This window comes from Emys orbicularis, chromosome 2, assembly GCF_028017835.1.
Source record: "Emys orbicularis isolate rEmyOrb1 chromosome 2, rEmyOrb1.hap1, whole genome shotgun sequence".
In the NCBI taxonomy this organism is placed as follows: Eukaryota; Metazoa; Chordata; order Testudines; family Emydidae; genus Emys; species Emys orbicularis.
This window is the reverse complement of record NC_088684.1, coordinates 230,666,368-230,680,916: the sequence shown is the minus strand read 5'-3', so window position 1 is coordinate 230,680,916 and position 14,549 is coordinate 230,666,368. Positions and strand designations below refer to the sequence as shown.

At 42.7% G+C, this 14,549-nt stretch overlaps 2 protein-coding genes across 2 annotated transcripts in view; one reads left to right on the top strand and one right to left on the bottom strand.

Annotated features, from left to right (window-relative positions):
* HACL1 (2-hydroxyacyl-CoA lyase 1) overlaps positions 1 to 4,225 on the bottom strand; it is a 42,752-nt gene extending 38,527 nt beyond the window's left edge. The window contains exons 1-2 of the mRNA XM_065399289.1: positions 4,151 to 4,225; positions 588 to 692 (exon numbers count right to left, since the gene is read on the bottom strand). Of these exons, the coding sequence (XP_065255361.1) occupies positions 588 to 692; positions 4,151 to 4,225 (180 nt within the window). The remainder of the gene's footprint in view (positions 1 to 587; positions 693 to 4,150) is intronic.
* Positions 4,226 to 4,677: 452 nt separating this feature from the next.
* Positions 4,678 to 14,017, top strand: BTD (biotinidase). The gene is given in 4 exon segments (XM_065399296.1): positions 4,678 to 4,771; positions 8,912 to 9,147; positions 10,225 to 10,374; positions 12,833 to 14,017. Coding segments are annotated over 4 exon segments (1,665 nt in total).
* Positions 14,018 to 14,549: the final 532 nt, after the last annotated feature.

Here is a 14,549-nt window from a genome sequence, read left to right as displayed (position 1 = left end):
GAATGTCACACCGGTCCTTGACTTTTACTAAAAATATCCATGACAAAATGGGAAGCCTGGGCATCTGCCGGTGGGCTGGGAGCTCCAGGGTCCCCCTCTGCTGGTAGCTCTGAGTTGTGGGGGTCCCCCCTTGCCACCCACGGCGGCGGGGGTTCCCCATAGCTCCCTGCCTCAGCAGGCGGCAAGGGACCCTACAGCTCACAGCCAGCGCTGGTTGAAGTCACAGAGGTCTTTGGAAGTCACGGATTCCTTGACTTCCATGACTAAATCACAACCTTACTTATGACCCCTACCTTAGCACTGATTAAAACTCCTGCAGGACTTGGGCACTCCAACAAGTACAGAGCCTCAGGTTCCAGTCCTGCAGAACTCCTGAGTTCCAAAAGCATGAAGCTAAGCTTCTGTGCTACTGCACTCCTGTTGAGTTTGGGTACTCTATTGCTAGCTCTTGATTACCAAAACCATGGATTTTATGAGTGTTTCAGGTGCCCATGAAAGGCACTTGTAAAACAGAGATTCAACTGTAAAACATATAGCTAATATGAAAATAAAAGGAAGGATGACTAGTCCACAAGATATTTACTTACAGCTTGTTCATTTCTCATTCCTATATATTTTATTCCAATTGCTTGGGCTGCAATTGCAATTTCAGTCACTGGAATACCAACAATACCAAACATATATTCAATGTTCTGAAACGAGAATTAAAAAAATCTGAATTATTTCCAAAATTGATGCACAATGATCAGATCTCTAAAGTTGCTTCTGTGTAGTGTGCCTATCTTAAATCCTAATAAAGTGCACAATCACATAAAAGCAAAGTAGAGGTTGAAGTGCAATAATACCACATCAAGATCTCAAGAAAAAGATAGGCATCACTTATGCATATTGCTTGTTCCCAGGTAGCATGTAATTACAATAGATCCTTTACACGTTGGTCTCAAAAAACAAGGTTTCTATTATAAATATTTTCCTTTTAAACAATTAACTTTTTTCCCCACCAAACTATATTTTAATTGGCATTTCAATAGTGATTCAAATATAAGATTACTAGCATGTTCTTAACAAATACAGAGGTCAATTGTGAATAAAAGTATAACAATAAAATGTATGGGGGAAAAACATCACTCCAGGCAAACAGTAATATACAATCCAACACTTGTGTATCCATATAGTCTAGGGTGGGAGAACAGTTTCAAGAGATTCCAGGTCTTGTACCAAATTGGTTATTTGTTTCCTTGGTAATAGACAAGAAAGTTCTTCTATCCTGGTTGTTATGTTTGTTTGGTCTAAAATTTAAAATCACTTTGTAGTCAGGCACAGATTTCCCTACTACAGAACTGAAACCAAACGTTGTGTGTTCTGGTTGGTTGACAAAGTCTCTCCCCTCCCCTTAGTGGGAAAATGCATTTAGTAGGCCCTTAACAAAAAGGCAACAAAGATTCATTTACCTAGGGGCCCAGGCCAAGCGCTTGTGTCACAGTCAAACTACAGCAAGCAAAGGATTCATAACAAAATCAACATTAAAAATTGTAAGTGAACTGAGAAGGGAGGAGCCTGGGGGTGCTGGACTGATAAAGACTGAACCGATGGGGTGCGGGTAGTGGGGCTGAACTGATGGAATGAGGCACTGATGGGGGATGAGGGCAGCTGAAATGATGGGGGGACAAAGGCTGGGTGGGGGTAAAATTAATTGCTGGACAGGGGATGGGTAGATGTGTAGTTGAGAGCTCCTTCAGGACGGGCCAAAATTACCGTACTCAATGAATCTGGGCGAGTCGATAACACTACTTGTTCAAAAACCAAAAAGACCAACACCCCCTCCCCTCATCCCCCACAGCCTTTTTTTTTGTTTTTTAAATAACCTCATGATTTTTTCATCTCTTCAGAGGGTTTGACTCATGATTTTTGATCTCTCTGCTCCATCTTATTTGGGCTTCCCAGTTGACAGTATGTTAGGAAGTATGATGGCTTTGCTGCAGTTAGCAGGATACTTTACCTGGGATAAACTGATAACCAGTGAACTAGAGCAGTGGTTCTTAACCTTGAGTGCAGCCTTTGATTCTCAAAATATGTTCTCGCACCCCTTACCAAAAATTGTTGAAGTAGGTCAGTTCTTTAAACCTAGATATATTTTTTGTTTGTATATTACAGTAATCGTTAAAAAATGTATAATGTTAATAAATACATAGGTTTGATGAAATAAAGTAGTTGTACTTACGTGCCTGTGCTTAATTTGTGTTTTCGATGATTTATCTTCTAAAAAAATCTGGCACCCCAGGTTAAGAACCACTGAACTAGGCGTATGCTCTATCCTGTAACCATTTATTTAATAATTAACTTAATAAGAGTGCCATCGTACAAATGTCACTAAAGGTTTTTAGACAAACTGTCCCAAGTTTGAGCTGTTTCAAATCAGGAGGCCATGCAAGTTTGAAAACGACACCTCTACCCCGATATAACGCGACCCGATATAACACGAATTTGGATGTAACGTGGTAAAGCAGTGCTCTGGGGGTGGGGTGGGGCTGCGCACTGTGGCGGATCAAAGCAAGTTCGATATAACGCGGTTTCACCTATAACGCGGTAAGATTTTTTGGCTCCCGAGGACAGCTTTATATTGGGGTAGAGGTGTATTATAAAATAATAGTAAGTATGATGATGAGGTAGGAGTTTAAACCAAGACCTGGTCTACACTACAGGGTTATGCGGACGTAAGCTGCCTTACGTCAACCTGAGGAAGCATCTTCACTTAAATGTGGCTCCTGCCGACGTACATGCCTCGCTAGCATGACTTAATAACACCACCTCCTCCAGCAGCGTAGAGTCATGGCCGATGTAATTAGGTCAATGCAGAGTTAGTGTGGACCCTGTGTTGCTTATGTCAACTGTTACTGGCTTTTGGGAGCCATCCCACAATGCCCCACACTGAGAATACAATTGATACAAGTGTTCCTAGTGAAAACATGCGCCACTGACACAAGGAGCCAAGTGTGCACAGCGGTGGCTGTATGCTGATGTAAGTTAGGTCAACATCATTTTGTACTGTAGATGTGGCCCAAGAGGCAGAGAGTGGGCAGGCTGATAATTCAGGAAAGCTGTACAACTGGCAGTAAAGGTCTCTCTGCATGAGAGGAAAAGAGCATTTCCAAGTTACATTAGCCTCTGGACAATGACACAACCAGCTCAGATTATTTTAAACTGTGTATATACACAGACATTAAGAGAGGTTTTCAGGCTAAAATAGATTACAGGAAAGGAGCATGTCCCTAGTTTGCTGGTTATGAGTTTATCCCTGGGTAAAGTATCGGGCTAATGGCAGCAATCGAGCTAATGGCTCATTTGGGCTTCCCTATTGTATTGTGAACTGGGAAGCCCAAATGAGACTGAGCAGAGGGATGCCAGTATTGCCAGCTGCAAGAGATCTAAGCTGATCAAAGCCATACAAAACATGCCTACCTGAACAACTCGGTCAAGGCACTGGACTGTTGCAGCCCCAGGGCTAATTGCTCAATCATCATGATGCCTCCCTTACCGTGATTTTACCAATGGTAAAATCATTTCCTCCCACCCTTTGCCTGCTCCTCTCTCTGGACTGTCTGACTGCACTGCCCATGCACACAGTGCTTCACGGTAATGCCAACAACACTAACTCCCTTGGCTACCTTCCACTGCAGGCCCCTGGATGTAGGGTGACCAGATGTCCCGATTTTATAGGGACAGTCCCGATTTTTGGGTCTTTTTCTTATATAGGCGCCTATTACCCCCCACCCCCTGTCCCGATTTTTCACACTTGCTGTCTGGTCACCCTACCTGGATGTCTTCACGCCACCAAGGCAAGGGTCTCAGCATATAACTGGCTCCCAGGAGCTGGGCAAAGCTTGGCCACTGTTCAAGCTCTTAGAACACAGGGATCTTTCCCAAGCACCTGCCACTTTCTGCTGCCTGAGAGGTAGGTGATGGCACCACACACGTCCCTCCCACAGGGCCACCCGCTTGGGAGGGGAGAGCTGGGGGCTGGTTTCGAACTCACATCACAAAGGTGCCAACGCGGAGCGCTAACTACTAGACCATGCGACATGACCCATCCGAGTCCCCGTAGAGGACTTATATTCGGTTACTGTCAAGGGTCAGACTTGAGCACTCTTACTTGTGTCTTTAGGGCCTCGGCGATTAGCTGAGCCCCGCTGACATATTCTTCCTCCGTAGCGCCGTGGGGAGCCATTGCCGTTATCCCGCTCGCTCAGAAGCAGTCGGCATTTACCACCAGCCAGCAAGCGCCCAGCAACGCAAGGCCGCCCCGGGACAAAGGTGCTGTAACTTCCAACCAATCAGCAAAGTCTTTCGCTCTGATTGACACTTACTGCACCCGCCCAGTGTGACGATAAAAGGAACCTGTGGGTGGGGCCCATTGGTTGTCCGGGGCGGATAGGCTCCGTGCCGTGCACGAGGCGGAGGCTTGAAGCAAAGGCTGTCGATTGGATCGCTGGTGTATCGGAGCTGGCCAATCAGAGGCAGGGAAATTCTTGCGGCTAGCTGTGAGCGAGGCTGTAGGAAGGGTCCTTCCCCTCCCGTTGTTGCTGCACGCGGAGCGGCGGGCGAGGGCGAGTAAAGGACTAAAGGTCATAGGCGCGTGCGTGAGACCGTGGGCAGCTCGAGCTCTGCGGAAACCTACCAATGAGAGGAGCCGCGTGCAGCGCAACAGCCGACCCCGTGAGGGGAGCAGGGGCGGGCTCGAGCTGAGGGGCTGCTCCGGAGGGACTGGGCTGGCGTGAGTGCCGGGGACAGACCAGTCCTGAGCGCCCAGCTCCACGCTGCGGAGCCGAGTTTCCCGTGTGAACGGGGCCAGGCCGACCCGCACTAAGTCACTGGTCGAGGCCGTGAGCAGGAGCCGATCTGCCGTTGCCCTGGGGCTGAAACAACAAGGAGTCTGGTGGCACCTTAAAGACTAACAGATTTATTTGGGCATAAGCTTTCGTGGGTAAAAACCTCACTTCTTCGGATGCATAGAGTGAAAGTTACAGATGCAGGCATTATATACTGACACATGGAGAGCAGGGAGTTACTTCGCAAGTGGAGAACCAGTGTTGACAGGGCCAATTCAATCAGGGTGGATGTAGTCCACTCCCAATAATAGATGAGGAGGTGTCAATTCCAGGAGAGGAAAAGCTGCTTCTGTAATGAGCCAGCCACTCCCAGTCCCTATTCAAGGCCAGATTAATGGTGTTATATTTGCAAATGAATTTTAGTTCTGCTGTTTCTCTTTGAAGTCTGTTTCTGAAGTTTTTTTGTTCAATGATAGTGACTTTTAAATCTGTAATAGAATGACCAGGGAGATTGAAGTGTTCACTTACTGGCTTATGTTTGTTACCATTCCTGATGTCCGATTTGTGTCCATTTATTCTTTTGTGGAGGGACTGTCCGGTTTGGCCAATGTACATGGCAGAGGGGCATTGCTGGCACATGATGGCATATATAACATTAGTGGATGTGCAGGTGAATGAGCCCTTGATGGTGTGGCTGATGTGGTTGGGTCCTCTGATGCTGTTGCCAGAGTAGATATGGGGACAGAGTAGGCAACGAGGTTTGCTACAGGGATAGGTTCCTGGGTTGGTGTTTCTGTGGTGTGGTGTGTAGTTGCTGGTGAGTATTTGCTTCAGGTTGGGGGGGTTGTCTGTAAGCGAGAACTGGCCTGCCTCCCAAGGTCTGTGAGAGTGAGGGATCATTTTCCAGGATAGGTTGTAGATCGTGGATAATGCGCTGGAGAGGTTTTAGCTGGGGGCTGTATGTGATGGCCAGTGGTGTTCTGTTATTGGCCTTGTTGGGCCTGCCCTGTAGTAGGTGATTTCTGGGTACCCGTCTTGCTCTGTCAATCTGTTTCCTCACTTCCCCAGGTGGGTATTGTAGTTTTACGAATGCTTGATAAAGATCTTGTAGGTGTTTGTCTCTGTCTGAGGGGTTGGAGCAAATTCGATTGTATCTTAGGGCTTGGCTGTAGACAATGGATCGTGTGATGCGTCTTGGATGGAAGCTGGAGGCATGTAGGTACGTATAGCGGTCAGTAGGTTTCCGGTATAGGGTGGTGTTTATGTGACCATCACTTATTTGCACTGTAGTGTCCAGGAAGTGGATCTCTTGTGTGGACTGGTCCAGGCTGAGGTTGATGGTGGGGTGGAAATTGTTGAAGTCCAGCTGGAATTCTTCAAGGGCCTCCTTTCCGTGGGTCCATATGATGAAGATGTCATCAATGTAGCGCAAGTAGAGGAGGGGCACTAGGGGACGAGAGCTGAGGAAGCGTTGTTCTAAGTCAGCCATAAAAATGTTGGCATACTGTGGGGCCATGCGGGTACCCATAGCAGTGCCACTGACTTGAAGGTGTAAGTTGTCCCCAAATCTGAAGTGGTTGTGGGTGAGGACAAAGTCACAAAGCTCAGCCACCAGGCTTGCTGTGGCCTCATCAGGGATACTGTTCCTGACAGCTTGTAGTCCATCCTCATGTGGAATATTGGTATAAAGTGCTTCTACATCCATGGTGGCCAGGATGGTGTTTTCAGGAAGAACATCAATGCATTGTAGTTTCCTCAGGTAGTCGGTGGTGTCTCGAAGATAGCTGGGAGTGCGGTAGCGTAGGGTCTGAGGAGAGAGTCCAAATAGCCAGATAATCCTGCTGTAAGAGTGCCAATGCCTGAGATGATGGGGCGTCCAGGGTTTCCGGGTTTATGGATCTTGGGTAGCAGATAGAATACCCCTGGTCGGGGTTCTGGGGGTGTGTCCATGTAGATTTGTTCCCGTACTGTAGCTGGGAGTTTCTTGAGCAGATGGTGTAGTTTCTTTTGGTATTCCTCAGTGGGATCAGAGGATAGTGGCCTGTAGAATGTGGTCTTGGAGAGTTGCCTGGCAGCCTCCTGTTCATAATCCGACCTGTTCATTATGACTACAGCACCTCCTTTGTCAGCCCCTTTGATGATAATATTAGAGTTGTTTCTGAGGCTGTGGATGGCATTGCGTTCTGTACGGCTGAGGTTATGGGACAACTGAGGTTATGGCTTGATAAAGGATTGCTATTAGAGAGACAAGGTGAGTGAGGTAACATCTTTTATTGGACCAACTTATGTTGGTGAGCAATGCAAGGTTTCAAGCCACACAGAAGAGGAGCTCTGTGTCTTCTCTCTCGCCTCATCTCTCTACTATCCTGAGATGGACACAGTTACAACTACACTGCATAGAAAAGACTGCTATGTCAGGCTTCATTGTTATCAGAAAGTAAAATATGAAGATTTGAGAAATACCTTTTTGTTATAAATGAAAACATTTGGACCCAACAGGCTATAATCTAAGCATTGCTGATGACTGAATGTTGGTTTTACACTCTCTAGTTCATGGCATATTAGGGAAATGGCAGCAGCACCCTTCCCCAGGATTCTGAAGCATCTTTTGGAGACTTTGCCATATTAATTTTCTTTTGAAAAGAAGTGGCTTTTATTTCAGCTAGCAGTTGTGTGTCTGATAGGAATCAGCTATCTTCAGCAGTGGGTTTGGGTCCCATGGTTCTGGGATGTTTATAATGTGGTAGAAAGTTTCACCACTGAACTGAAGAATATCCAGTGAAAAGACATGATAAAGAGATGCCATTAATCAATTGTACAATACCTATTGTCCAAATGGCCCTCCTGCATTCCAATAAAGCTCAAAAAAAAGTTCACTAACAATGCCAGAAACATGATGGCAACCAGACCATATTGTATTTATTAAGTTTAACATATGAAGAGAAAAATATGACTCATATACTGCTTCTCATGTTAAAAGCATTGGAGAGATATTAACTAGTTAATTACTCTCCTACCTCACAGGGGTGCTGTAAGGATTAAGTGTTTTCCTTACAATATAGATGAGAAGATAGCCAGAAAGGTGAAGTGACTTGCCCAAGGCCATACTGCAAGTCAGTGGCAGACTCAAATTAGAACTCAGCTCTGCCAGAGTCCCAGTTCTTGTGTGCATTTCTCCAGGCTATGCTGCCTGCCAGCCTTGGGGTCAGTAGGTGTGATAGACACACTAGAGAACATACATTACTGAGAGAACTCAGAATATAGGTACACTTGGGTTGCATTCCACTTCTGATGTGGGTATGGTGGAGGAGTTTGACAGGAAGATAAAGATGTCATAAAAGAAAAGAATGAGCTCAGTGGTTCGCAGTCACAAGTTACTAATTTGGGTTTTACTTACTTTGCTGTAATACCTTCAAATTGCTACTAGCAAATATTTTAGCACCTAGAACATCAAAACTGTATTTTTCCGATTGGGGGAAACAGGAGAAAGGACAGTTTATTTGAGAATACCAAGAATAGAGATAAAAAAACGTATGTAGTGTTTTTATGGGCAGCATATTTCTTTTTATGCCTGTAATAAAAAACAGTAATATTAGTCTGAGCTACAGTCAGCATTTTTCCTAGCAGTTTATGAAAGAGTTCACTGAATCAAATGAGATTTAGTATACATATGTTATCTACTTTAAAAAAAAAAAAAATCATGTAGGATGATTATTTAAGTCCTCAGTCTGATTCTTCAGGAAGTATCTGTTCCTTTGTTCATGAACCTAGCGCTGTAAATGCAATGATAGTTACACTGAAAGTTGGGTTGGAAACTGAGCAAGGAAATTACTGCAGACATAAATGCAGTGGAAGTGAACACCGTAATTTGAAGTGTCACCTAAAACAGATTAATGTGAATTTTAGAAGCAACAAATTTATCCAGGAACATATGGAGGGGGGGGGAAGGGAGACCCTTTAGATCCAGTATTGCTGTGAGTCTGAATTTAGCTTTCACTATTAATAAATCACAGCTAAGAGTGTGACAGTTTTAAACTGGTATGATTTGTTGTTCAGATGTTTTGGTCTTGTCTGTTTCACTCTAGATTTATGGACAGAGGTCATGTTGGAAGCCTGCTGTATAGTTTTTCTTTTCTTTTTCTGCTATCAAGTTGCCTCAGCAGAAGTTCACAGAGAAGGACATTATGTTGCTGCTGTGTACGAACATCGACCCATACTGAGTCCTAACCCAGCAACCCTGACTGATCGACGCTCTGCATTAGAGTTGATGAGCAGAAACCTATATATATATGAAGAGCAAGTAATAGCTGCAGCCAAACAGGTCAGAAAACATGTCCACAGCTTAGTGGCCATCTTAAGTTGTATATAACAAGTTCTAATTATTGAGAACAATCTTTTCAAACTCGGATGCCTAAAGTTAGACAACTAAACCTATATATTAGGTATATTTAGGCACCTAAACAAGTGGCCTGGTTTTTGGAGATCCTGAACAGCCTCTTATTAACTTCAGCGGCTCTGAAAATGAGGACACTTATGAAGGTGCTTAACTTCAGGTACTCAAGTTTTGGGGGGAAAAAGACTATTATTATAGAAAAATGTCTCTTTTCCATTTTTATTTAAGAATCCAGCACCTACCTGATCCCTTAATCAAAGAATCCTCTTAATGGAGGAGTGTCATGACAACAACTCTTCTCTTTCCTAGATCTTCATTCAAACACCCCGCAGAACATTACTCCTTTCCTTGACTTCTTTCTTCTCCGACACCTGTGTATGTGGGTGCACACACAGTTAGAGTAGAATCGACATGAGCAAGCACTTGAAAAAGAATGGATGTTCCCAACAGTTTGTTTTGTTAAATAGAAACAGAGGCCCAGGCTCTTGTACTAAAAGGGGTACGGTCTTAGAAAGATTGCATAAAGGTCCTCTCTGGCACACCCTGTGGAGCCATGACACAACCATCCTGAGTGTGAGCCAAGTTCAAGGAGCCAAGAGAACACACAATCACCTTTTTTAATATGTGCACAATCTACTGTGAATGGTGCATTATTTTGGTAACTTATGGGTGGAGCTTACATTCTGGACAGAGTTTGAATGAGCACTGCCATTTTTCCCCCCACTTAATTTGACCTGTGTCCGCAATGTAAGGTGCCTGCTGATGTATAGGTTAATGTGCATTTTAAAGTAAATAATTTAAAATGCTTTCTACAATGCTACCTAAAAAGGCAAGAAATGCTCGCTCTATATTATGGTCAACCCAACACACTCAAGCTACCCTTACTTTTGTTTGTATGGAACCTCATCACCAAAAGAGATCCCATTTTGCTTTCCTTGTTAGCATTGGATCATTTTTCCCACATGTAATTTTTGGCTACAAGGTATGTGTTTGTTTTACTTACAGGGGGCACAGATCATTGTATTTCCTGAAGATGGAATCCATGGCTTCAACTTCACTAGAGAGACCATTTACCCTTATTTGGAGTTTGTTCCATGTCCCCAGTCTGTGAAATGGAATCCATGCAGAGAGCCACATCTGTTCAGCGATACAGAGGTATAGGTTTTAAAATTGCCTACTGTGGAAGTGTAGCTAACAGAGGATTTATACTCCAGGTGGAGAACAAACAGCAGGAGCCAAGGAGCTCTTAAAAATGTAATTAGCCCTAGTTTAAAGAAGTAACCAAAAAAATATTTCATAAGGACCGGACTGTGTTCCCAGTCACTCCCCATTTACCCTGGAGTAGCTGTGTTACCTTAAAGAATTATTCTGAATTTATACCAGCGTAACTGAGATCAGTATCTGGCCTTAAGTAAGCAAAACTGATTCCACATAGACAGTTTGTGAAAAGTATTACTGTGGCCTCTGGCTTTCTAACGCAGCAAACTGTGAAACTTTGGTATCTGTGTTTAATAGGACACATTGTTATTATTAATGGTTTGATTTTTATTCCGACTAAAACAATAGTCATATGTAAGAGATGCATCGAGAGTTTCCCTCTAGACATTCAGTAAAATGATAAATAATGAGAAAGCAATTAACACACTAGATTAAACATTCCAATTCAGTGGTAGCATCAAGTGTTCCGTCACCACTGTTTTTTAAAACTAAAGAACATTATCAGAATCACCAGAAATAGCTCCAAAATACTCAGATTTTTGTACAACAGATGGTTTGATTAACATGACTGGTTGCATAACCAAATACAGAGTTGAAACCTGCTGATCATATTCACACAAGTAACCACAATGGGCCACAATCCTTGGTATAATGCCACTGAAATTAATGCTGTTAGACCAAAGATAAAGCTGACCAGTGACTTCAGTGGGACTACTCTGTTGGCAAAGAGAGCAGGATTTGGCCCACAGTTTACATCGGTAAGTGGATTTTCTGACTCAAACAAGAATCTCAAATTGTTTTGAAACTGGTTCTATTAATAAACAAAGATCAATTTAAAACTAATATAAAAATAGTATCTTCCCACTCAACTAGTCCACTTCTTGTACATATACAGAGTTGTATCTGCCAACTTGAGTAACACAAATATGTTTTAGCTGCTTTTGACTCCCCTTAGCCCTGAAGGAATCAACACAACAGAGAGAGAGCATGCGTCAGCGCACGTGCGCTGTATTCTAGTCTGGCATGTGCAACAGAATTACTAACTATGCTCCAATTGAACCACCACATTCTGCCTTCAGTTACGCTTGTGCAACCACAAAGAACTAAGAGTTGCACAGGCGTTAATGAGGCAGAATGGTGAATTACAGGTATAACCAAGGGCATAATTTGCCCCACAAAATCTTTATTACTGGTGATACATGCAAGATGGAAAGAACCTAGCTTGACTTTCAGATCCCATGTTGAGTTTGCAGGGCTGGCAGCTAGAATTTTTTTTTTTTACCTACAGACTGGGCAAACTTGAGATGAAGTCATTGAAATAAACATCTTTTGTTCCAATATGTGTATCTTTAAATATAAAATTATATATCTTTATATTTAAAGATAATGCCTAATAGGGCCTATTGTCTTCAAGGAGAGGAACAAAGCAAGCCAAAAACGTAGCTCATTCTATTCCAGCCATTATGTTACTCATGTCATCCAACACAACTTCAGTGCAATAGGCAAAACTTTTTACCGGTATTTTACTAAAGTTTAGTGTTCAGAAAAAAGATTAATATAAATAATCCAAATATAACTAAGCTGTAAGGATACATCTATTTACCCCAAAACGGCCAATAAGAGACTTACAGCCTAGAAGGAAACCTTTTCCTACAAGCATCAATACCAAGTATTTCCTTGGAACAAACTAGATGAAATTAAGGGCATTTATTTAAAACTTTTCATGGCCGAAATAAAAATCTCAGTAATAGTTTTAGTCTTTATTGCTTTGTCATTTTTCCATAATTAAAAACTAAGAACTACCAGTTCATTCTACTGCTGCCCTAAGTTCAGATTTGTGTTCTTCAGTTGCTTACAGTATTCTGTTATTTTGGGCCTGATGAGCCACAACACAACCTCCAATTGCACCAGCAAGCAATTGCAGGTGCAGATCCTCATAATTATGCTTCTCATAGCTGAGTGCACCTGCAAATCAGTTACACTGTCAAGGAAATGCTTTCATCTGGCCCTCATTATTTGCAGACATAATTGCACCCACAAAACTGGAGGCCATTTCTGAAAAATCAGGCCCTTAAAGTGTAAGGGAATGTTTTTTCTTTTCAATGATTAAATAGTGTGAATAAAGCCCCATTTAAGTGTTTCTAAATTGTTTTGGACATCATGAGACATTCAAGTCAGAAATAATGTGCCTTTTCTGTAGAAAGGACCTGCCCCAATCAATCAACAATTTCACCAAACACTTGTATTTAATTTTTCCACAAACGCTGAAATCTTAATATTTTTGCAAATGCAGAGTGAATAATCTCAAGAGGTTTGAAATACACCATGTTTGATAAAATAAGACATATCCATACACATTGTAAAATGCTTACGTATTCCTAAACTGTTTCTCCAGGTTCTTCAGCAACTGAGCTGCATGGCACTGAGGAGCAAAATGTTTCTAGTGGCAAACATAGGAGCTAAGCAGCCCTGCGAGTATAATGATCCTCTCTGCCCACCTGATGGGAGATACCAGTTTAATACTGATGTGGTATTCAACGCCAATGGTACTCTGGTAGCCAGATACCGCAAACAAAACCTGTATTTTGAATATGCTTTCAATACTCCTCCAGAGGTTGATCATGTGCTTTTTGATACACCTTTTGCTGGCAAGTTTGGCATGTTCACTTGCTTTGATATACTCTTCTATGAGCCTGCAGTAAGCCTTGTCAAGGAATACAATGTGAAGCAGGTTGTGTATCCAACTGCATGGATGAACCAGCTCCCACTCCTGTCCGCTGTAGAATTTCAACAAGCTTTTGCAACTGCTTTTAATATCAACGTTTTGGCAGCTAATATCCACCACCCTGCACTGGGTATGACAGGTAGTGGCATATACACGCCATTAAAGTCTTTCATCTACCATGACATGGAAAGTCATGATGGCAAACTTATAGTAGCAGAGATCTCCGTGATGACACCAGAGCGTGAACCCCAACTGGAGAGCAATGCAAGACCCAGAAAGAGCATTGAATACCCCCACAACAATTTTGCAAGCCTTCACATAGATGATCAGGTTTGCAATAAGAAGGAACAAAAGGCCCACTGCTGGGTAGCAGAAAAGGAAGACAAAGAAGCCCCTCTGATATTTTACAGGGAGATGATGTATGACAATTTCACTTTGGTTCCTGTAAGGGGAACTAAAGGGGAGCTCCAGGTTTGTGCCAACACCCTCTGTTGTTATTTAAGTTACCAGAGACCTACTATATCTGATGAATTGTATGCTTTGGGTGTCTTTGATGGGCTTCATACAGTCCATGGCACATACTATGTTCAGGTTTGTGCCTTAGTGAAGTGTGGTGGCCTCAGCTATAGCACCTGTGGGCAGGAGGTCACAGATGCCACTGCTTTGATAGATTTTGAGCTGGGGGGAAATTTTAGTACTTCCTATATCTTTCCTCTGCTGCTTATGTCTGGTATTAACCTAGACTTCACTGATCACTTGGGTTGGAAAAACAACTACTATTTCATGAGCAAAAGTGGACTATCCTCTGGTTTAGTGACAGCTGCTTTGTATGGACGATGGTATGAGAGGGACTAGTGCAGATTTGACCCGAAATCAAGTGCCAAAATTTTCAAGCTAGGCTCCTAAAATAAATGGCCTTCTTTTCAGAGGTGCTGAACACCTGCAACTTTTAGGACTTCAATTATATATGCTTAGAACATGACTATTATTAGACTTCCAAGTTTGAAAATATTGACCAAAGTGCTTTATCCAACGAATAGGCCATAATCTGTGATCTGTACCTTGCTACTATTTCAACTACCAACAGCAATAAGCCCTCAGGAAGAAAGGGTTATCAGTGTAAAATGTGACAAAATGTTTTATATTCTGACAATATAGTACTCAGTTGGACTCACCATGCTCTGTTTTTATCTTGAAAGTGATAAAAAGGCAACTAAGTAATTCTTTGGGTCCCCTTTTTGTGTATCTTAAAATTTGAATATTCAGTTATAAAATAGCTTCCCACTTAGACTTTTGTTTTTGTCATTAATATTGATCATTCTACCTCTGGATTAAAAAAACCCACCGTTATTTCTATTTTAATTTCTGCACAGATTATTGATGTGAT